The sequence below is a fragment of the Engystomops pustulosus genome, chromosome 3 (genome assembly GCF_040894005.1).
Source record: "Engystomops pustulosus chromosome 3, aEngPut4.maternal, whole genome shotgun sequence".
In the NCBI taxonomy this organism is placed as follows: Eukaryota; Metazoa; Chordata; class Amphibia; order Anura; family Leptodactylidae; genus Engystomops; species Engystomops pustulosus.
The window spans coordinates 47,881,049-47,906,296 of NC_092413.1; the positions used below are offsets into that span (position 1 = coordinate 47,881,049).

Consider the following 25,248-nt stretch of genomic DNA (forward strand, 5'->3'; position numbering starts at 1 on the left):
TAAAGTATATACCATCTCCAATGCTCTGTCCAACGTTGAGATTTCTCTTAATCCTCTTCTTGGTTCTTTTACCTCGTCCCTTTCGTGCGGCACCACCAGTTTCTGCCAACACTCCTTTCCAAAGTTCATTTGCCGTCACTGCAATAAAAAAAACAGAATTTAGTGTCAATAGCAGATTATATATCACTTGAGGGAGTTACTTTGTGTCTCATATTTTTGCAGATAAAGATACTGCAGCGGCTAGCTGCCTCCTGGTCATAAGTCAAATCCTACAAACTCTGCTATTTTTGTACAACATATTTTTATATAGCAGAGAAATGCATTAAGCCAGTTCACTAAACCCTTGTAATGGCTATACCCGATGCAGAGAAGACACCGGAGGCAGCTGGACAAAAATGTGACAAATTTTCACATCTTAAAAGGGTCATCAGGGATTAGATTTTTAAATATTTGTCCCTGTGGGGTATACAAATAATAAAGAGAATATATTCACCCTCTCCAGTGCTCAGTTTAGAACATCACTGGCAGCGTTCAGTGGCGTTGGCCCTTTAATAAATTTCTCTGGGATATTTTCTCAAATAATTACAAGAGGAGTACACTAGGTGGGTAACGTAAGTTCCCAACCTCATCCACCTTGTGGAGCTTAGAAGAGAGTACAAATGGTGGAAGTCTAGATTTGTTAATTACGTGATATTTTTTTGGAATAAACAATGGGAAAGGGGATGGGAACAAAGATAATTTGGGCAGAAAAGCCGGAGGTCAAAAGACCTGAGGAGCACACCGGCAGCTGTGCATGGAGAAGATGATGCGGGAGCGCCTGCCGTGTTGTCAATAAGGGTGGATATGATGCTCCGCAGTCAATCTGCGTAGTCACTTGAAGAGTATGTAGATCCTGGGCTGAACAGGAGGAGCCAAATGTGGTGTCTTCGTCCAGGTGGTCGCGTATACTCAGAGGTGTGTGTAAGTTGCACGGGAAAAGGGGGACGCACTGGTGGAGATAAAAGAGTGTGGGGGGTCCCTATTAAGCCCTAGCAGGGGCTGAGCGGGAATCCTAGGTGTCCCTGGTTGGTCCTAAACTCGGGGCAGCAGCCCTAGATGGCTGTCGTCCCGACTGGAACCTACCCCTGTCCTCTGCCGGAAAACCCTAGTTGGGGCGGGGAGGGAGGAGGGGGTATGTTCAAAGTTAGGACAGAAAACTGTGGGGGTCACTGTAATGTGTCCACAAAGAAGAAGACAAGTGCAAAAGGTAGAAGAATAGGGTGATGAAACAAATTTAAGGTACGAATCCCTAAGTGTAGTCTATACATGGTCATGGTATAAGTCATGCGACACCATGCGCTGGTTGGAGTAAGGTCAGTCTTCCCTACATGCCAGCCCGGGGGCGGTCCCCGGGCGTGGCTTGCCTCGCTTCCCATGTTGCTGGGCGACGCGGTTCGCTCGTCCCCGCCTACCCCCTGGGGCGTCACGGTCGACCTCGGAGCACACTGCGCAGGCGCCCCATGGACGCCATGTTTGTGTAGCCCATACTCGGCCCTCCCATCGTCCACTGGGGCATCACATGACCACGGAGATGATGCGCTTATTAGGCGCAGCACTCACCGGCAACATATGAGCAGCTCCACTGACACACAGTGTCCCAGCGCTCACCCGGGCAGCATCACTATACTGCCCTGACGTACACACTCCCTGTGCACCCACTCTGGAGAACTTCTCTGGCCTGTACATAGACCTCAGGTAAGACTCTCCTTATGTTTACTTATGACTCCTGGCAAACTATTCCTCCTGAAGCCATCTGACATTTTTTGCTCTGTTATCACCACAGACAATCCTCCGGTGCACCCTAACCAATCCCTCTAGACATGCTGCATAATTCTACTTTGTAAGGGTAAGCAATAACTATTGGTCTCATCACAAACCCTATACCTGCTTACCTTCGATTATGACTATGGTTCTGTTTTACGTTTTCCCAATAGGTCTTATTTCCCCTGATGATCCTATATTTAATAGGTGAAACATGGCATGTAGGGAAGACTGAACTTACTCCAACCAGCGCATGGTGTAATCTGTCGCATGACTTCTACCATGACCATGTATAGACTACACTAAGGGATTCGTACCTTAAATTTGTTTCATCACCCTATAATTCTACCTTTTGCACTTGTCTTCTTTGTGGATACATTACTGTGACCCCCACAGTTTTCTGTCCTAACTTTGAACATACCCCCTCCTCCCTCCCCGCCCCAACTAGGGTACTCCGGCCAAGGACAGGGGTAGGTCCCAGTCGGGACGACAGCCATCTAGGGCTGCTGCCCCGAGTTTGGGGTTCCCACTCAGCCCCTGCTAGGGCTTAATAGGGACCCCCCGCACTCTTATCTCCACGAGTGCGTCCCCCTTTTCCCGTGCAACTTACACACTGTGTACACACACCTTTGAGTATACGCGACCACCTGGACGAAGACACCACATTTGGCTCCTCCTGTTCAGCCCAGGATCTACATACTCTTCAAGTGACTACGCAGATTGACTGCGGAGCATCATATCCACCCTTATTGACAACACGGCAGACGCTCCCGCATCTTCTTCTCCATGCACAGCTGTCGGTGTGCTCCTCAGGTCTTTTGACCTCCGGCTTTTCTGCCCAAATTATCTTTGTTCCCATCCCCTTTCCCATTGTTTATTACAAAAAAATATCACGTATTTAACAAATCTAGACTTCCACCATTTGTACTCTCCTCAAATAATTACAAGTATAGTCAAATAACAACACATACACCATGAGGTGAGTGGAGTAAACTTGCAACTTTTTGGGGATTATTTTAAAAATCGCACGTCATAAATCTGGCTTTGCACGGCGTTGCAAAAGGTGGTGGGAAAAGGCGATTTTCTTGACACCAAAAAGTCAGTGATAAATCTCCCCCCACTGAGCCTATTATTACGAACAGAAGCAAGTGGAAGCAAAAGAGGGAGAGCATACCACCTAAAAATCACACCCATTTTGCAAGGCCAAATTATCACATATGTAAATTGACTAATAAATCTGCATTATTGTACTTTTTAAAGAGGACCTGTCACCAAGAAATTACTAAAGCAGCTCCTAGTGCTAAAACAAATCCTGCAGTGTTAGAATCATGGTGTTGTCGGAAACCTCCAATAACGCTATCTAACACTGCGGTGGAGTACAATGTAAACGCTGGACCACTCTCAAAGATGTCCGGTGTATTCATGAGGGGGCTGTCCGAGGTGATGCCTCTTCCCGGACCACCATGTTCACTCCATAGGCTGGAGGTGACTGCCGTGCGCCATGTGTCACGACCCCTAATCCCGCCCCCTCATGAGTACACCGGACAGCTTTGAGAGTGGTCCGGCATTTACATTGTCGCAGTCGCAGTATTACATAGCGTTATCGGAGGTTTCCGATTCTTACACTCCGGCGTTTGTTTTAGTAACAGTAGCTGCTTACTTAGTAAGCAGCTCCTAGTGCCAAATTCCTGGCTGACAGGCCCTCTTTAAGGATCTCATCCAAACCCCATTTTTAGGATAAGCCAAATGTAGGCAACATCAGGGCTGACAAGTCAGTAAGCTAAACGTCAGACTCCAAATCCTCAATTTCCCTAACCCCTGCTCCACCTTCACTAAAATGGTCACAATTCCAACTGTAGATCCTTGTTTTGCTGATCATTTAAGCAGGTCTAAGATGAGTACAGGCATTATTCACAGATCACCCAGTCTTGGTCACAGCCACTTGAGTAGAAGTCCTAGTTCTGCTCTGAGCTAAGTTGCACATGGAGGAGAGAAGAAGCTGCAGTGTGGTGCGGAGAGCAGAAGAGAAGGAAGGAAAGGAGAGGGTTTATTTTTTTTGCTCTGGGGTCTCCACTCTTACTATTGTCTGCTCTGGGGTCTCCACTATTATTGTTTGCTGTTAGTGCAGTACTTGGTTTCTGAAAACGTATTAATAATTTCTGTGGAAACATTTTGCGCTCTACTGTGTTGTTGGTGCATTTAGGGTATGGTGATGGTTACTGCATTACGACAATACAGCCCTGGGACCACTAAGTGTTGTTCATCCCTGGCCTAAAACTTTAGATCAGGAACAGAACAGACATTTAAAAGGAGGTTTCATCATTTTAAAAGGACACCTGTCATCAGGTCTCTGCCACAAGTCCAGTCACCTCTACCTGTTGGAGCAGCTCACAAGGATCCCATCGCAGCCTTTATCTAGTTATTTCATACATTATTCAGTGTAAAATCATCTATTCTTTATCATATAAATGAGGCTGGTCACATGGTCAGAGGCAGTGATGTCACCCCTGTTCCCCCTCTCCTCCCCCTGCTCATGTCTGTGTGTAATGTATAGTAAAGCATGGCTAGTGTGTGTGCTGCATCTGCTGACATGCTGCATCCTCCTAATATACAGGTGAGAGACACAGACATCAGCTACACAAGTACCTGACATGTTCTGCTATAACATGGCCGCCTGGAGCTGCTGTATCTCTCCTATACACACACAGGCTGCAGGGGGCATGGCCACCAGCAAGCACATCATTATACAGCCTCACATCATTATACAGGCTGTCAGTCAAGCACTGGGGGTGTGGCTGTGCCTCCCACTCATGAATAGAGTGGGCAGCTTGAATATGCTAATGCTTCATTGGACATTTCACAGGTCATTTGCATACAGCTTTAGGACCTCATTGCTTAGGTTTATAGGCATGTAGAGGGACAATGAAGGGATAGAGGCAATGCTCTCTAATGGCAGTTTATGAAAATATATTTAGTTTAGGGGGGTTATTTTGCAAGACGGGTTCTCTTTAAGTATTCATTATATATTTGTGGAGTCTGAGTCAGTCTATTTTATCACAACTCCAAATCCACAGCCATGGGTAACATACACAAACATATACATAATAGTACTTGTACAGCGCAGTAAGAGAGCTTATGTAAGAGACTGTTACACAAGATCACATCACAACAGTTCTATTGCGTCGGTAAAGAAAAAGCAATTCTCTCAAGGTTAAAGAAAACAAAGGGTGATGTTCCAGTGAAACATTAAAATTGGTTACACACTGTAGAAATCAAGAGTGACAAGAAACAATAATAGCAAAGATGCAGGGCCCCGTATCAAACCAAACACCTGAAGAATCCATTATTGTCTGTATGTACACTATTAGACCAGAGTGAAGAAAATACAAAGTAATTGTGTGACAGCTCAAGGAGCCCTGAAATACCTAATTTGCAGAGAATTGTACTTGCAAATTACATGTGATTTGCTCACTGTTTTAAGAAAAAAAATGTGTCATTTGTGCTGCCCCAACAGCCTCGAGACTGACAATACAAATCATTCCATGACTGAAAAGAAGCTTGCAAAAATTACTTTGATAATATCCACTGAATAAATGTAGACTAGTTACAGCATAACCATTGTCACAAAAAAAAATTGTTTCTTTGTTTTTTGTTTCTGTATATTATAAAATGAAAAACTGTTCAATAAAAAAAGATTGGATTTTTGAAAAAAAAAAGGGTCATCATGCGATCTGTGACTTTCACATGAGGCCCCTTTCCCCTTAAACAGAGAGAATAATAAATTCCTTTTTTAATATAGCGCACACAGATTATGAAGCGCTTCACAGAGTTTTTCCCAAATTGGTCCCTGTCCCCAATGGAGCGCTCAATCTAATAAACCTACCAGAATATTTTGGAGTGTGGGAAGAAATGGGAGGACCCGGAAGAAACCCACGCAAACACGGAGAGAGCACATACAAACTCTTTGCAGATGTTGACCCTGGGACTTGAACCCAGGACCCAAGCGCTGCAAGGCTGTAATGCTAACCACTAAGCCACCATGCTGCCCCCAAGCCACTGTGCTGAAAATACATAATTACACACAGACATACAGTTTATACACATAATATATAGTACAGACCAAAAGTTTGGACACACCTTCTCATTCAAAGAGCTTTCTGTATTTTCATGACTATAAAAATTGCAGATTCACACCGAAGGCATCAAAACTAGGAATTAATACATGTGGAATAATATACTTAACAAAAAAGTGTGAAACACTCTTTAGGTGCAAAGTTTTCAAAAGTGTATTTCTACTTTGAGCCAACTACGGCTCAGCTTGATGTGCTGAGGAATATGTGCGGCAGAATATGCACAGCTGTACATCTTCCATTCTTTTTAGTGTGTCAGGTCGGCTGCTGTTCCCATTACCCTGGTGGTTACAATACTGAATCCTAGTTGACAAATTATAGTAAGACTATAGACTATTACATAGTGTTCAGCACCAAAGCGCTAAGAAAACAATGAATCCACTATAATTTCTTAAAATTTCTACTTTATTCAAAACATAAAAGCTGCAATAAATAATATGCATCCGCCCCACCATCCAACCAGAAAGAGGGCTGTGTGTGCATGTAGTAAAATACACCAATCCAACGGCTACATCAATGTAAAGTGCTAGTGCTATGTATCCAAAAGAAGTGCATATTTAGTAACACATTAATCATCAAGCAGAATCTCAAAAAGTTTGCATTTTACCAATGGTATAAACAGCCCTTTTGGCAATAGTGTGGCACCCTCAACGCATGCCCACGCTTCTTCAGGGGGTTTACTATAGTTTTATTATGGTTTTCTGGCCCAGGTTGATACAAATGTGGCAGTACAAAATTACTTTATTTTTAAAGAATTCATTTTGTATTTCTATTGTTATATAATGTTCAAAAAATTAAGTTTTATGTAACTGCTTTGTCCCACAAGGAGACAATGACATTCGTCCACATGATAGCTTGTATAACACACTGACAAGCGTTCTATTGGCCCATTCATCTGGTATGGCCTGGCGGTTTTTAAAGGAAGTAGCAGAAGTCCTGCAATCCTGTGCTAGGTTTCTGTGGCGGTACATCAGAAGTAGAGATGAGCGAGCACTAAAATGCTCGGGTACTCGTTATTCGAGACGAACTTTTCCCGATGCTCGAGTGCTCGTCTCGAATAACGAACCCCATTGAAGTCAATGGGAGACTCGAGCATTTTTCAAGGGGACCAAGGCTCTGCACAGGGAAGCTTGGCCAAACACCTGGGAACCTCAGAAAAGGATGGAAACACCACGGAAATGGACAGGAAACAGCAGGGGCAGCATGCATGGATGCCTCTGAGGCTGCCTAATCGCACCATTATGCCAAAATTATGGGCAACAGCATGGCCATGACAGAGTGACAGAATGAAGCTAGATAGCATCTAAAACATCCAATAATTGACCCTGACACTATAGGGGACGGCATGCAGAGGCAGCGGCAGCAGGCTAGAGAGTGGCATGGCGACATACCCTAAATGGACTCAGGCTTCAAACCAATGGGTGGCAGAGAGGAACCAAAGGAGGTGAGCAAGAAGCGCTCAAATAATATCGGTACATGATAAAAGTTTGCCAGTATATTTTGTGGATTACACAGCAGGGTGGCGACAAAGTTAACATGGAAGCCATGAAAACAACCCAAAATTCTGCCTGACACAGCTCGTTTGATAAGGGGACCATGTATGGAGGCAGTGAACTAGTAGTAGATTAAAGGTTCTGCAGTTAAAACTATGTTAGTTGGATCTTGGCATGGAGTTGGCGCTCCGCTGCCAGGCGAGCTTTCGCCAATCCAAGCCCCTGTCTCTAGGCTACTCCCCAAACAGCACTTCTAAGAACCTTTTGTATAAGATCAAGTGTAGTAGCGTTCTTATAAGTTTAGGATATGGCGGGTGAGGGGAATGTAAACAGATGCGCAAGAAGCGCTGAAATAATATTGGTAAATGATAAAAGTTTATTAGTATATTTTGTGGATAACACAGCTGGGTGGCGACAAAGTTAACAACTTTGATGTGGAATCCATGAAAACAACCCAAATTTCTGCCTGACACACCTCGTTTGATAAAGGGACGATGTATGGAGGCAGCTATATGGACGACTTTTGGAGGTAGCAATGGAGACAACGTGTGGAGGCTGCTATGGAGACAATTTAATTTGGATAGTGCCTGTATGTGGCAGTCCCAAAAATTTTTCAAACCAGAGGAGCAGGTAGGTGGCCCTCCAGAAAAATAGAATAGATTGAGTGCCTGTATGTGGCAGTCCCAAAAAGTTTTCAAACCAGAGGAGCAGGTAGGTGGCCCTCCAGAAAAATTGAATAGATTGAGTGCCTGTATGTGGCAGTCCCAAAAAGTTTTCAAACCAGAGGAGCAGGTAGGTGGCCCTCCAGAAAAATTGAATAGATTGAGTGCCTGTATGTGGCAGTCCCAAAAAGTTTTCAAACCAGAGGAGCAGGTAGGTGGCCCTCCAGAAAAATTGAATAGATTGAGTGCCTGTATGTGGCAGTCCCAAAAAGTTTTCAAACCAGAGGAGCAGGTAGGTGGCCCTCCAGAAAAATTGAATAGATTGAGTGCCTGTATGTGGCAGTCCCAAAAAGTTTTCAAACCAGAGGAGCAGGTAGGTGGCCCTCCAGAAAAATTGAATAGATTGAGTGCCTGTATGTGGCAGTCCCAAAAAGTTTTCAAACCAGAGGAGCAGGTAGGTGGCCCTCCAGAAAAATAGAATAGATTGAGTGCCTGTATGTGGCAGTCCCAAAAAGTTTTCAAACCAGAGGAGCAGGTAGGTGGCCCTCCAGAAAAATGGAATCGATTGAGTGCCTGTATGTGGCAGTCCCAAAAAGTTTTCAAACCAGAGGAGCAGGTAGGTGGCCCTCCAGAAAAATAGAATAGATTGAGTGCCTGTATGTGGCAGTCCCAAAAAGTTTTCAAACCAGAGGAGCAGGTAGGTGGCCCTCCAGAAAAATGGAATCGATTGAGTGCCTGTATGTGGCAGTCCCAAAAAGTTTTCAAACCAGAGGAGCAGGTAGGTGGCCCTCCAGAAAAATAGAATAGATTGAGTGCCTGTATGTGGCACTCCCAAAAATTGTTTAAAACCGAGGACCGGGTCGGTGGCCCTCCAGAAAAATTAAATGCATAAAGTACTATAGCAAGAGCCAGTGGGCCCTGTCAAAAAATAGCCAGTTTCCTCTGCTTTACTGTACAAAGAGGAGGAGAAGGAGGAAAATGAGGAGGAGGAGGAGTGGATCAATTATTCAGGTTGAGCTTCCTTCACCTGGTGGAGATTGGAAATTATGAGAAATCCAGGCTTTATTCATCTTAATAAGCGTCAGCCTGTCAGCGCTGTCAGTCGACAGGCGTGTACGCTTATCGGTGATGATGCCACCAGCTGCACTGAAAACCCGCTCGGACAAGACGCTGGGTTGACATAAAGCTGGCAAAAGCCTTGTAAAGCGTACCCTTGCCAGTGCTGGACAAGCTGCCTGCTCGCCTACTCTCCCTCGCTACTTGTCCCGCAGAACTACGCACTCTGCCGCTAGCGCTGTCAGAAGGGAAATACTGTTTCAGCTTGTGCACCAGGGCCTGCTGGTATTCATGCATTCTCACACTCCTTTCCTCTGCAGGGATGAGAGTGGAAAGATTTTGCTTGTACCGTGGGTCCAGGAGAGTGAACACCCAGTAATCGGTGCTGGAATAAATTCTTTGAACGCGAGGGTCACGGGATAGGCAGCCTAGCATGAAATCTGCCATATGCGCCAGAGTACCAACGCGTAAGAATTCACTCCCCTCACTGGCCTGACTGTCCATTTCCTCCTCCTCCAACTCCTCCAACTCCTCTTCTTCTGCCCATACACGCTGAACAGTAAAGGACTCAACAATGGTCCCCTCTTGTGTCTCGCCAACATTCTCCTCCTCTTCCTCCTCATCCTGCTCCACCTCCACCTCCTCCGATATGCGCTGAGAAACAGACCTAAGGGTGCTTTGGCTATCAACAAGGGAATCTTCTTCCCCCGTCTCTTGTGACGAGCGCAAAGCTTCCGACTTCATGCTGATCAGAGAGTTTTTCAACAGGCCAAGCAGCGGGATGGTGAGGCTGATGATGGCGGCATCGCCACTGACCATCTGTGTTGACTCCTCAAAGTTACTCAGCACCTGACAGATATCAGACATCCACGTCCACTCCTCATTGTAGACTTGAGGAAGCTGACTGACCTGACTACCAGTTCTGGTGGAAGTTGACATCTGGCAGTCTACAATGGCTCGGCGCTGCTGGTAAACTCTGGATAACATGGTCAGTGTTGAATTCCACCTTGTGGGCACGTCGCACAACAGTCGGTGAGCGGGCAGTTGGAGGCGGCGCTGCGCTGCCCTGAGAGTGGCAGCATCTATGCTGGACTTCCTGAAATACGCACAGATGCGGCGCACCTTCGTGAGCAAATCTGACAGATTGGGGTATGTCTTGAGGAAACGCTGAACTATCAGATTTAACACATGGGCCAGGCATGGCACATGTGTCAGTCTGCCGAGTTGCAGAGCCGCCACCAGGTTACGGCCGTTGTCACACACAACCGTGCCTGGCTTCAGGTTCAGCGGTGCCAGCCACAGATCAGTCTGCGCCGTGATGCCCTGTAATAGCTCTTGGGCGGTGTGCCTTTTATCGCCTAGGCTCAGCAGTTTGAGCACCGCCTGCTGTCGCTTAGCAACGGCACTGCTGCTGTGCCTAGAGCTACCGACTGATGGCGCCGTGCCCACGGATGGTAGTTCGGAGGAGGAGGTGGAGGAGGGGTGGGAGGAGGAGGAGGCATAGTAGGCCTGAAACACCTGGACCGAGGTAGGCCCCGCAATCCTCGGCGTCGGCAGTATATGACCAGCCCCAGGGTCAGACTCGGTCCCAGCCTCCACCAAGTTAACCCAATGTGCCGTCAGCGATATATAGTGGCCCTGCCCGGCAGCACTCGTCCACGTGTCCGTGGTCAGGTGGACCTTGTCAGAAACGGCGTTGGTCAGGGCACGGGTGATGTTGTCTGACACGTGCTGGTGCAGGGCTGGGACGGCACATCGGGAAAAGTAGTGGCGGCTGGGGACCGAATACCGAGGGGCGGCCGCCGCCATGAGGTTGCGAAAGGCCTCGGTCTCTACTAGCCTATAGGGCAGCATCTCCAGGCTAAGCAATCTGGAGATGTGCACATTAAGGGCTTGGGCGTGCGGGTGGGTTGCACTATATTTGCGTTTCCGCTCCAGCGTCTGGGGTATGGAGAGCTGAACGCTGGTGGATGCTGTGGAGGATCGTGGAGGCGACGATGGGGTTTTTGTGGCAGGGTCCTGGGCAGGGGAAGGAGCAGTGGTGTGCACGGCCGGAGGTGAACGGGCTTGTTGCCACTGAGTGGGGTGTTTAGCATTCATATGCCTGCGCATACTGGTGGTAGTTAAGCTAGTAGTGGTGGAACCCCTGCTGAGCCTGGTTTGGCAAATGTTGCACACCACAGTCCGTCGGTCATCCGGTGTTTCCTTAAAGAACCTCCAGACTTCTGAAGATCTAGCCCTCGCCGCAAGAGCCCTCGCCACGGGAGCTTCACTAGTTGACACATTTGGCGCTGATGCACCAGCTCTGGCCCTGCCTCTCCGTCTGGCCCCACCACTGCCTCTTCCAACCTGTTCTGGTCGAGGACTCTCCTCCGTCTCAGAAGCACTGTGTTCACCCGGCCTCTCAACCCAGCTTGGGTCTGTCACCTCATCATCCTCCGATCCCTCAGTCTGCTCCCCCCTCGGACTTCCTGCCCTGACAACAACTTCCCCACTGTCTGACAACCGTGTCTCCTCATCGTCGGACACCTCTTTACACACTTCCACTACGTCAAGAAGGTCATCATCACCCACAGACTGTGACTGGTGGAAAACCTGGGCATCGGAAAATTGCTCAGCAGCAACCGGACAAGTGGTTTGTGACTGTGGGAAGGGTCCAGAAAACAGTTCCTCAGAGTATGCCGGTTCAAATGCCAAATTTTCCTGAGAGGGGGCAGACTGGGGGGGAGGAGGCTGAGGTGCAGGAGCTGGAGGAGTGGCGATTTCGGTGACATGGGTGGACTGCGTGGAAGACTGACTGGTGGACAAATTGCTCGAAGCATTGTCAGCAATCCACGACATCACCTGTTCGCACTGTTCTGGCCTCAACAGTGCTCTACCACGAGTCCCAGTAACTTCAGACATGAACCTAGGGAGTGTAGCTCTGCGGCGTTCCCCTGCTCCCTCATAAGCAGGTGGTGTCTCACCCCGGCCAGGACCACGGCCTCTGACCCCTGCAGTAGTTGGACGCCCACGTCCCCGCCCTCGTCCTCTACCCCTAGCCCTCGGGTTAAACATTTTTAAAATGAGAGTTATAGCTTTGATTTTTTTTTAACTTTTTTTTGTGTTTTTTTTTTTTTTTGTGTTTTTGAGTTTTTAAAACCAAACAATGCTATCCTATTGCTATGGCTATTTTCTAGCCAAGTATGAAAGCACACTACTATGCCAGATGAGATGACACCGAGTTATTAACCCCTTCCCGACGCGCGCCGTACTAGTACGGCGCGCGCCGGGTCCCGGTGCATGGAGAGGGCTCGCGGGCCGAGCCCTCTCCATAGCCGGTAAGTCTTTGCTGCATATTGCAGCAAAGGCTTACCGGTAACACCCGCGATCGGTGCTAGCACCGATCGCGGGTGCTTTCACCGCGATCGCCTCCGGCAATGCTGCCGGAGGCTTCAAAAAGATGGCGCCGCATGGGCGCCACCATCTTGGCGCGGATCTCCGCTCCCCGATGACGTCACGGGGAGCGGTGATCCGTTGCCATGACAGCATCGGGCCTCACGAAGGCCCGAAGCTGTCTCGTTTTAACCTATTCATTACAATGTGCTATCAGCACATTGTAATGAATGAGGAGTAAAATCCCCATATACTGCCATATTGCAGTATGGCAGTATATGGTAGGATCGATCAGACAACCTAGGGTTAAAGTACCCTAGGGAGTCTGAAAAATAGTTAAAGTAAAAGTAAAAAAAAGTAAAAAAAAAAAAAATTATATTAAAAAAACCTAAAAATTCAAATCACCCCCCTTTCCCTAGAACTGATATTAATATTAATAAACAGTAAAAATCATAAACACATTAGGTATCACCGCGTCCGAAAATGTCCGATCTATCAAAATATTATAACGGTTTTTCACTGCGTTTAACCCCGTAACGGAAAATAGCGTCCAAAGTCAAAAATGACATTTTTTTGCCATTTTGGAAAATATAAAAAAATTAATAAAAAGTGATCAAAAGGTCGCACAGTCCTAACAATGATAGCAATGAAAACGCCATCAAAAGTCGCAAAAAATGACACCACCCACAGCTTCGTACACCAAAGTATGAAAAAGTTATTAGCGCCAGAAGATGGCAAAATCAAAAAAAAAATTTTGTACAGGAGGTTTTAATTTTTTTAAATGTATGAAAACATTATAAAACCTGTACAAATGTGGTATCCCTGTGATCGTAGCAACCCAAAGAATAAAGTAGACATGTCATTAGGGACGCAGAGTGAAAGCTGTGAAATCCAAGCCCACAAGAAAACGTCGCAAATGTGTTTTTTCACCATTTTCACTGCATTTGGAATTTTTTTCCCGCTTCCCAGTACGCGCCATGGAATATTAAATACCGTCACTACGAAGTGCAATTTGTTACGCAGAAAATAAGCCATAACAGAGCTCTTTATGTGGAAAAATAAAAAAGTTATAGATTTTTGAAGGTGGGGTGTGAAAAATGGAAGTGAAAAAACTAAAAAAGGCCAAGTCGTGAAGGGGTTAAACAAAATAAACGTAAAATAAAAAAGGACAAATGGCAGACTGTGCCTAATTGAAATCCAACCCCTACTAAATTTTCCCACTTCGGTCTTTGCAATGGATATGTGCGTCACTAAGCGCAAAACACAGCGGTCGCAAGTCTCACTACAAATTGCTCACAATTGGCTAGTAGATGCACTGCAGCAAGTACAGCCACCAGCAGATCAACCAGAAATCAAATATATAACGCTACTGTAGGCGTAAGCCGTTTGGATTCTCCTATGGCTATTTTCTAGCCAAGTATGAAAGCACACTACTATGCCAGATGAGATGACGCTGAGTTATTAAACAAAATAAACGTAAAATAAAAAAGGACAAATGGCAGACTGTGCCTAATTGAAATCCAACCCCTACTAAATTTTCCCACTTCGGTCTTTGCAATGGATATGTGCGTCACTAAGCGCAAAACACAGCGGTCGCAAGTCTCACTACAAATTGCTCACAATTGGCTAGTAGATGCACTGCAGCAAGTACAGCCACCAGCAGATCAACCAGAAATCAAATATATAACGCTACTGTAGGCGTAAGCCGTTTGGATTCTCCTATGGCTATTTTCTAGCCAAGTATGAAAGCACACTACTATGCCAGATGAGATGACGCTGAGTTATTAAACAAAATAAACGTAAAATAAAAAAGGACAAATGGCAGACTGTGCCTAATTGAAATCCAACCCCTACTAAATTTTCCCACTTCGGTCTTTGCAATGGATATGTGCGTCACTAAGCGCAAAACACAGCGGTCGCAAGTCTCACTACAAATTGCTGACAATTGGCTAGTAGATGCACTGCAGCAAGTACAGCCACCAGCAGATCAACCAGAAATCAAATATATAACGCTACTGTAGGCGTAAGCCGTTTGGATTCTCCTATGGCTATTTTCTAGCCAAGTATGAAAGCACACTACTATGCCAGATGAGATGACACTGAGTTATTAAACAAAATAAACGTAAAATAAAAAAGGAAAAATGGCAGACTGTGCCTAATTGAAATCCAACCCCTACTAAATTTTCCCACTTTGGTGTTTGAGGTGGATATGTGTGCCACTAAGAGCTAAACACAACGGTAGCAAGTCCCCCTGCTAATTCCTCACAAAATGGTACTAGATGCAAATAAAAAAAAAAAAAAGTAGAACGTTATTGTAGCCCTAAGAAGGGCTGTTGGGTTCTTGGAGAATCACTCCTGCCTAACAGTAAGCTAATAGAACACCCTAACGCTTTCCCTGACCAGCAGCAGCTCTCTCCCTAGCGGCATCCAGACACAGAATGATCCGAGCAGCGCGGGCAGCGGCTAGTCTATCCCAGGGTCACCTGATCTGGCCAGCCAACCACTGCTATCGACGTGTAAGGGTACCACGTCATGCTGGGTGGAGTGCAGAGTCTCCTGGCTTGTGATTGGCTCTGTTTCTGGCCGCCAAAAAGCAAAACGGCGGGAGCTGCCATTTTCTCGAGCGGGCGAAGTATTCGTCCGAGCAACGAGCAGTTTCGAGTACGCTAATGCTCGAACGAGCATCAAGCTCGGACGAGCATGTTCGCTCATCTCTAATCAGAAGTAATCAGCTAAACGGCTTCTGTAAAAAGCCAATGCTGGGGTCGATTAAAAAAATAAATAAAATTAAAAAATCACCAGAAGTTTTGACCATACACAGCTTCAGATAGTAAAAGAGAGCAGCCCTTGGGATCTTTGTAACCATAATTTAGTGTGTGTTAAGAGCAAAAAAATTAATTTATATTTCAAGATTGCAGCAGGACTTGGGGCACTGGGGGAGACTCCTCAAACTGCTGTATACTTTCATGTCTGCATTCAACTGCTTCTCAGTTGTTCCCCTCTGCTGTAATATGTAACCAGAAGTCTTCTACCGTTATTGCTCGGATCAGGGATGAGGGGTTGCCCTGTGAGATCTTGCGCAGGAATGCTACAACTACAATCAAGCAGTACAAAAGCATTTTACACAGCCCTTCTGCTACTACCCGCAAAATATATGGTTACACAGATTTCCAAGGCCAATACCTAACATTAACTTTTAAGGTAGTAATAATAGGGAGACCTGGATATTGTCAGAACTTCCCACAAATGTATGGAGTAAATTTATATCTGGTGAGTGAATACAAAATCATAAAAAACACAACACATGCATCATCCAAAATGAAAATAAACAAGCTACATCAATATAATAAAAAAGAAAAAAAAAGCTAAAAATGTAAAAAAATGGGTATGTAAATCAGTGATGGCCTATCCTATGAATAAAACCACATGGCCGGGGTCAGTCCAGCAATCCCAGGCCGTGCGATGGATGGTTTTCGTGAACCAATCACTAAGTTTAGGACGTAGCACATTGTGAAATGATACAAGGAGTCCCCTTCTTTCCTGCCAAAACTAGAATCATGTCGTGTGCACTGGCCTCCAAAATTCTAAACCGAAGAGTCTGGGGAAGGTTGGTCATCATCGCTTCTTTGAAGTTTTTTAACCCACTTACCTGATACTAGTGCCCCACTACTTAGATCTTATCCTAAAAATCTGTAACAAGAATGGAATTTCTAGAATCTACCAGAACTTAAGCTCTGTGTCTTTTTATGAAGTTTTTAACTTTGAAAACATTTCTAACTTTGTGAAAGAATACAGTTTCATTTACTTCATTTCTCTTTGCTTGAAACTGCTTTGATGGCATCACAATCACAACTCTGAGCTTCCAAAGAGTTTCTATCCTTGATATCCTTCCTTGAAATATACTGCCCGGGGTTTCCACATACACATGCTTACAAGCTACCGCTTCCGTAAAAACATCTGCAAGCATCTATTCAGTGTTCTCTGCCATGAACGGAGAATAGATCTTCATGGGGAGCTTTACATGCGTTCACTGAAGAGCGGGCCTAAGAGAAATGTAAACCTAATTCTGCCATAACAGAAGACACTGGCTGTGAGATCAAGCCTTTCAAATAGATCAGACGAGGGTGGTTAAAGAACCGTTACACAGGTTTTAGAAAAATATTGTAATACATCACTAGTTTTATTAGATATATAATACAAAACTAAAAATTACATGATATCAGTTACTATTGTTGCACACTTACTTTGCAGCACCCTTAGCTATCAACTAATAAGCTCTTCACAGTCTGAGAATTTGAGAATGTTGTCTGACCCCTAATGGCCTGTATTTACAAGTTACGCAATAGCGGTCACATGTCATGGGGGTTATGTCAGACATACAGGGGGTGCGGGATCTGTGACGATGAAGTCAACTATTGCTCACAATGCAATAATCAGGTGACATGCCAAGTTAAACATGTAGGTGCTTAAAACCAATATTCCCCAACTGTTTTTTTTTTGTTTTTTTTTTTAGCAGAAACCGACTACACGACAAATGTATAAATCAGTGCTATATGTTGTCCAGCTTAGTAAGCACAACATAGTTTAATGCCTCCACACATTGTATTGTCCACTTTTCTGTAGGCCACTCCTTTTAATCGCTCTTTTTCCGTCTTAGAAATGATTCCGATTTTAAAGATAGGAAGAAGTTAATCATAAAACTGCTGAGGAGAATTTCTGACAAGCAGCATAGAACAGGGGGTCCGGTCTGTTACCATTTCACTGCTGGTTTCTACTATTTATTCCATGCTTCTTGATGTGAGCTAGTCACTATATTGATCCTGTATGTATACACTATGCAGTGTTCTGAGACTTTGATTGTATGAATCTCACTGGATCTGCTGATTTACTCCTCATCGGAGATACTTCATGAGATAACACAAAACATCACAGGAAGTAAGGGTATCTTAGAACTGACTTAGCTTTAAGATAAAGATACAAAAAAGTTGGCCTCCATCCGTTTTATTGATGTTATAAGTCCGGAAAGAAAAGATATTAGTACAACATGGCTATAGTTCTGTTTGTTTTGCAAGGGGAAAAGACGACAAAAAAAAAAAAGTGAAGAAAAACAATCATATACCCACCTCCAAAGCAGTCCTCTTCTCCACGGCTGTGTGAGGCTCTGAAGCTAGCAGGTGTGAAGAGGCCTGCTGCAAGGGTATTGAAAAATATAACTTTTCCCTCCATCTCACACAGTGCTTCAGGTCTGGTCCGGGCCCCTGTGTTCCATGGCACGGGCTTGGGTCACAGCTGAGCAGTTGGGGGACCTCTGCTTCATAGGGTGCCTCCTTCCTCTGTTCACTAATGAAATAAATTGTGTATATATGCGGATAGACTAAATACTATATAGATGGTGTAAAATATCTAAGTAGTCAAATTATGAGCACCTTGTAGGGATGGAGCTTTTTTTATGCACCTGACAGAGGCTTCACAAGCGAAAAGCACTGATATATGTTATGCTAGAAGAAATATGATGGAACGAAGCAGGATCAGAGATAAAATCTTAAAGAGAACCCGTCATGCAAAATAACCCCCCTAAACTAAATATATTTTCATAAACTGCCATTAGAGAGCATTGCCTCTATCCCTTCATTGTCCCTCTACATGCCTGTAAACCTAAGCAATGAGGTCCTAAAGCTGTATGCAAATGACCTGTGAAATGTCCAATGAAGCATTAGCATATTCAAGCTGTCCACTCTATTCATGAGTGGGAGGCACAGCCACACCCCCAGTGCATGACTGACAGCCTGTATAATGATGTGAGGCTGTATAATGATGTTATTCCTGGTGCTGGTGGCCACGCCCCCTGCAGCCTGTGTGTGCATGTGTGTGTATATAGGAGAGATACAGCAGCTCCAGGCAGCCATGTTACAGCAGAACATGTCAGGTACTTGTGTAGCTGATGTCTGTGTCTCTCACCTGTGTATTAGGAGGATGCAGCATGTCAGCAGATGCAGCACAGATACCAGCAATACTTTACTATACATTACACACAGACATGAGCAGGGGGAGGAGAGGGGAGGGGTAACAGGGGTGACATCACTGCCTCTGACCATGTGACCAGCCTCATTTACTTGATAAAAAATATGTGATTTTACAATGAATAATGTATGAAATAACTAGATAAAGGCTGCGATGGGATCCTTGTGAGCTGCTCCAACAGGTAGAGGTGTCAGGACTAGTGGCAGAGACCTGATGACAGGTGTCCTTTAAGGGGGCAGTATTGGTATTCAAGAATCAAAAGGGGTCTCAAAAACCTTGCAGCCTTCAGAAGAAATAATTATGGTGGTCTGGGTCGAATGGATAAGAAATGCAAAAAGAATGTGGAATTATAAAGAATATTTCAATGTTGATGAAACCTTGTTAATGAAGGGGTTTTTACATTCAGTGGTTGGAAAGACAGATGGACATATGTTTGTCTTCTTGCAGTGGGGCACCTTTTTTTTAAAAAAAAGTTCAACTTTCATAGGATGGTATTGCACTGTGGTACACCATAACAGCCATGTCTGAACGTACCCTAAAAATGTGGCGTCAAAGAGGCCTAATACAGTCATGTTTTATTCATTAACTTCAAGTGCCACCGATTAAACACTATGTTAACATTTCCCTACACAGGTTCACTCATTTCCAGCTGCCTGCTTGTTCAGTTTGCTGGGCCTCCTCCGGCAATGCATCTGTTCTATCAGCTGGTTCTTTGGCTAACAAATCTTTATGCTGCATCCTCATGAATGAGGCCTGCACACGTCTGCAATGGGGTAGGAAGAGGTTTATATAAAGTTATCTATGGGCACAAGGGTTTCACAACTGTAGTTAAATAGGACACATAATAAAAATAATAATAATTTATCATTGTATTCTTAAGAAAAAAAAAAAAGAGAAAAAGTAAAAGGCAATGTTTTGCATTGAGCAGCTAATTTAGTCTAATACCTCCAGATGCTAAAATCTTCAAGTAACAGATTGTAACAGCAGGGTTTCCAAGAGTCTAATGCTGTTTACACATTAGAAATATATTTGCAAGACGCTGATTAACAGCTTTGCTTATAGACTGTTTTTTTTACCCCTTAAAACCTCTAACATTTAACAGCTTGGAATACATGGATGTTAACATGATAATAAAACGTAAAGGGGAACGTAAAGGTCACAAAGTGACATCATTGTCAGAAACTGAGCCAAGAGTCGTCACCAGGAGATTGGTCAGGATGTAAAAGGCCAGAGTGTTGGGATTGGAGCCGAAAGTCACAACCAACAAGTCAAGTCAGACTAAGCATTCCAAGACCGATGCCAGGGTCAAGTTCAATTTAGGAGTCGAGATCACGAGATCAGTCACAAGACAAAAAGATAGGAGTCAGGAACCTCAATATGCAGGTAATGAGGCGCAGCAGAGGTCTGAGAATCTTTGTATCTGATATGACAACGCCTTGGGGAACCTACAGAGTAGGATACCACCGTTAGAGTTTTTAGGGGAGATACTTTATGACCTATTAATTGCTCATATTTATTAATCCATGATCACTTGGTGTGTGATAATAGTCAGCTGAGAGCAGTGATCATTCACTTTCACCAGAACAGAATCTGCATTAAATGAAATCTACCATTTGATTTTATGCATTATGAACCAAACATACCTTGAGAATGCTGTAGCTACACTGATGCAGAAACACATCTTGTTTAATCCCAGAGTTGAGGTGTTCTGCTGATGAAACAGGACCTTGGGAAAGCTAGATTGCATTCAGCCTGCCGTTGATAAAAACATTACACAGAGCTTCCTGAACTGTCCAAACAGGACTAATCAACCTGAGTTGGATCACTCATACACAGCAACTGGGGAATGGTGCAGCGATTGATTACTTCTGCCTGTCAGGCACAAAACACAGTGATTACATTATTCTCTGGAGCAGTGTACACTTAATGAGAGAGGAGAAGCGCCAGAGCCAGGCACAGAAGCGCCTTATAATTATAATTTTATAATTGTTTTTTTCAGCTACAGCATTCTCAAGATGTATGAAATCAAATAGTAGATTTCCTTTGAGCTGCTTTCCCACAGCTGTATGCTTGCTCGGCTGTAGCATGGGCGAGCACACAGCAGCGCCAGGGAGTAGGACGGGTGACCGCTGCTCCCCACCCCTCCCCATAGCAAAACATGACGCTAATTGTAAACGCTGGAAAATATAGAGCATGCTCTTTCTTTTTCTGCTATGTGTGAATGGGATTGTTATAAATCCCATTCACTTAACTGTTATTACGCTACAGATTTGCTGCATGGTGAATTTTCCCCCATTTTTTAAGTTCCAGTTCACATTTGCATCAGAGTTTGTTACTTCATATTTCTATGTAGAAGAAATATGGAAAGTGAACAGAAGGTCTTCCATTCCCCATCAGGTTTGATGCACAGAAGGGAAGCTTTTGTCATGTATTCCTCACCAATAGTGGGGGAAAAAATAGTGGTTGCGTCAGTTTTTTCCACTGTAAATAACAGAAGACCATGATGGATATATTGGACATCGATATCAATTGGCCCAAAACAATAATTTCCTTATTCAGAATAACAGAATCAAAGAGAAGGGTTCCTCTCTATAAATATAAAAAATGCAATAAATAATAGAGCTACTGAAAATGCTAGATGTTACCACTAAGGGGCAGCACTGCACCGTATTACCAGGAAATAAATATTCACATATCCTTGGTAATTGTGCACCCAATAAAAAGACATTAAAGGGTAAAGTAATCTATCAAACAGGTTGATGCAGTAATCATATAAAAAGCTGAATATCAGCAATGAAGGGAGATTATTGTGTGCATCTATAAGAACACCAATGTCAGCGCATGTTGTATCAGAGAAACTAAACAAAAGCGGCACAGTGATTTCAGCCCCCAAACCTGGATGTATAGAATGAAACAAGTCTCTGCGGCTTTCTGATTACCCTTTCAGAGATGCAGAAACTGAGACTGTGAGATTAGTTATTGTCTCACTATGGAGAACGAGGACCAGGAGTAACAATGTGACAAGACGGATTTGGGTGGATGTCTATGAAGAGATTGGGTTTTATCTCAGAGAAGGACATAAGAGCAGAGCGATAAAAAGGAGACACAGATTATACAGTATTATAAAAAAAGGAAAGCAGAAAGTAAAGGAAATTGTGCTGTTCCATATACATCATTATTAGAGACCAAGGCAGATACCAGAGCTACACCAGCACAATGCAAGGAACATTCATCATTTCAGAAGGTTATGTAAGAGGTGTAATGTCTTCACATTGAAAATACCATCATTGCTCGGTTAAGTCTCATTTCCCATCACTGTAACCTTATGTCTTTCAAGTTTCTAACCTGAGTGTGAGGAAAAGAATGGAAACCAAACTGCCACAATCTCTGACAAGCAATCTTAGGCCTCATACACACATGGGCATGAGCAGACGTGTGCCGTGCAATCCGGCTGGAGAAGGTGGTTGCCTCTCCCTAGGTAAGCGGAGCACGGTTATCCGGGCAGGAATAGGACCTGACAGACCCCTCGTGGCGTGGCCGCCAGACTCAGACATGGTACGGTGAGACAAATTTGTGCTCACCACACTGTACCCATATGCAGCGCACGTCTATGGCAGCCGTGAGCTAGCTGCCGGGTTCATTTGTCGTTTTTGCCATATGTTATAAGGACACGTCAGGCAGACACCATATGGAAAAGAGGTATCCAACTGTATGCTTATACAATATATACATCCCTCAGCAGGAAGGAGCAGGATGCAAAGATATAGCTTAAGTATACATTGCAGTATACACTCACCGGCCACTTTATTAGGTACACCATGCTAGTAACGGGTTGGACCCCCTTTTGCCTTCAGAACGGCCTCAATTCTTCGTGGCATATTTTCAACAAGGTGCTGGAAGCATTCCTCAGAGATTTTGGTCCATATTGACATGATGGCATCACACAGTTGGCGCAGATTTGTCGGCTGCACATCCATGATGCGAATCTCCCGTTCCACCACATCCCAAAGATGCTCTATTAGATTGAGATCTGGTGACTGTGGAGGCCATTTGAGTACAGTGACCTCATTGTCATGTTCAAGAAACCAGTCTGAGATGATTCCAGCTTTATGACATGGCGCATTATCCTGCTGAAAGTAGCCATCAGATGTTGGGTAGATTGTGGTCATAAAGGGATGGACATGGTCAGCAACAATACTCAGGTAGGCTGTGGCGTTGCAACGATACTCAATTGGTACCAAGGGGCCCAAAGAGTGCCAAGAAAATATTCCCCACACCATGACACCACCACCACCAGCCTGAACCGCTGATACAAGGCAGGATGGATCCATGCTTTCATGTTGTTGACGCCAAATTCTGACCCTACCATCCGAATGTCGCAGCAGAAATCGAGACTCATCAGACCAGGCAACGTTTTTCCAATCTTCTACTGTCCAATTTCGATGACCTTGTGCAAAGTGTAGCCTCAGTTTCCTGTTCTTAGCTGAAAGGAGTGGCACCCGGTGTGGTCTTCTGCTGCTGTAGCCATCTGCCTCAAAGTTCGACGTACTGTGCGTTCAGAGATGCTCTTCTGCCTACCTTGGTTGTAACGGGTGGCGATTTGAGTCACTGTTGCCTTTCTATCAGCTCGAACCAGTCTGCCCATTCTCCTCTGACCTCTGGCATCAACAAGGCATTTCCGCCCACAGAACTGCCGCTCACTGGATGTTTTTTCTTTTTCGGACCATTCTCTGTAAACCCTAGAGATGGTTGTGCATGAAAATCCCAGTAGATCAGCAGTTTCTGAAATACTCAGACCAGCCCTTCTGGCACCAACAACCATGCCACGTCCAAAGGCACTCAAATCACCTTTCTTCCCCATACTGATGCTCGGTTTGAACTGCAGGAGATTGTCTTGACCATGTCTGCATGCCTAAATGCACTGAGTTGCCGCCATGTGATTGGCTGATTAGAAATTAAGTGTTAACGAGCAGTTGGACAGGTGTACCTAATAAAGTGGCCGGTGAGTGTACATTGTATACTGGTCAATAATATGCCTCTGTCTGCCTGTTTAAGTCAATGGATTCACTCAACGTTGGAGCTTTCCCAAAGTATACAGTCAGCGTATACCAGAAACGTTATGTGAACCCAGACATATAAGAGGTGTGGTTAGTGGACATCTCCAGAACAAACAGGAATAGTTTGGCGACTTATTGCTACTGAGAAGGAAATAAAACCTCTAAAGCTGCATTCACACGTGACATTTTGAAACTCCATTCAAAGGCTCAGCCCTGAATTACACAATTGGGGACAAATATCTGTCTTTTTGCACCTGGAATTTTTTTTTCTTATTCTGCCGGTCAGATGTGTCTTAGGAGTTTTTTTTTTTGTCACAAACTGCTTCCCTATGCCTGACAAGAGCAAGTATGCGATTCTTTATTTTTGCACCTTTTTACAAAAAGTAGCACATCTGTATTCAGCTGATAACATTGGAGAAAATTTGCAAGGGGCAAGGTCTTAAAGAAGAGCAGATCCCTCAGAGGGATCACACAGTGTTTAGTGTGTTTGGTTTACAATCCTTACATTTGGTGGTAGATCTCCTTTAAATATAATACAGTAAAAGCACAGAAGCAGCACAGTAAAAAGTATATGGGACAACTCACATCTGCTGAAGAAGCTGCTTGACATTCTTGCTTGCTGAATGGAGATGCTGTGAAGTGCTGATCGGGAGCATGGTTCTTGTATAAGTGCCAAATTGTGGAATATGCAGCTGCTTCTTACCTCTGGCACAGAGATCCCACCTGTGTAAAAGAAAAATGCACTAATTATATGAGATTTTGTCAGACAATGCAGTCTACCATAAGAAAACAATAGGCTTCCCCGTTACTAGTGAAACAGATTTAAAAATTTGTGTAAGCCTCATGCACTATGCCGTCCTCTTGCCGTGAATGCCCGGGCCGCAAAGGCGGTGTTAGCCAATGCCGTAAGAATGGGCAGGAATGGGACCAATAGGCCCAGAAGTCAACAGACTAAATAAGATTGGTTTAGGTTAGGGTTCAATAATTGTTTTATCTTGATTAGGCCTCATGGCCCTATTGACGTCAGGGCCTATTAGTCCTATTCCTGTGAACGTGTGTGAATAATCTGAGCGGCCAAAGCCACAATTAAATGGCAGTAACTTTCAATTGGCAAGTCAATGTCCCAAACGCTTAAAATCTCTGAAAAATCTTACAACCACCAAGTAATAGATTATAGCATAAGCAGTTTGTGCGTTAGCTCAGGGCCCAAGCCTTCTAAGGGTCCCATCACCCAAACCACCCATCACACTTTATACTGAGAATAACTTGCATTCATGAAATCCTTGCATAGCTGTTCCTACTCTCAATACACATGTACATAAGAGCCATTTCAGAACATTTTAAGGTCCTTCCAAAGTACAGAAACAGCAGATTGGAACAGGTAGAAGGGACACATCCTTCATTCCCCAAGAAGCTTGATTTTAGTACCATATGTAGTTAGTGAATTCCGGACTTGTGGGGGGGATATAATATTCATACGGCCATTGGCGGTCTTCATCTGCCCCAGGAATAGTATGAAGCAAAGCAGTTTGTGTTTGAAAGTTGCAGAAATGCGTATGTATGAACGTTTGAATGCTCAAATAAACACAGAGCTCAGGCTATCCATCGAATTTAAGGGGAACCTGTCACCAGAAGGCACAATTTCACTGGTGAC

The 25,248-nt window shown here is 44.5% G+C and overlaps 1 protein-coding gene across 1 annotated transcript in view; it reads right to left on the reverse strand.

Annotated features, from left to right (window-relative positions):
- The window catches only part of MRPS5 (mitochondrial ribosomal protein S5), a 57,702-nt gene that overhangs the window by 21,822 nt on the left and 10,632 nt on the right, over nucleotides 1-25,248 (reverse strand). The window contains exons 2-3 of the mRNA XM_072140721.1: nucleotides 24,180-24,317; nucleotides 13-138 (exon numbers count right to left, since the gene is read on the reverse strand). Coding sequence (XP_071996822.1) covers nucleotides 13-138; nucleotides 24,180-24,317 — 264 coding nt within the window. The remainder of the gene's footprint in view (nucleotides 1-12; nucleotides 139-24,179; nucleotides 24,318-25,248) is intronic.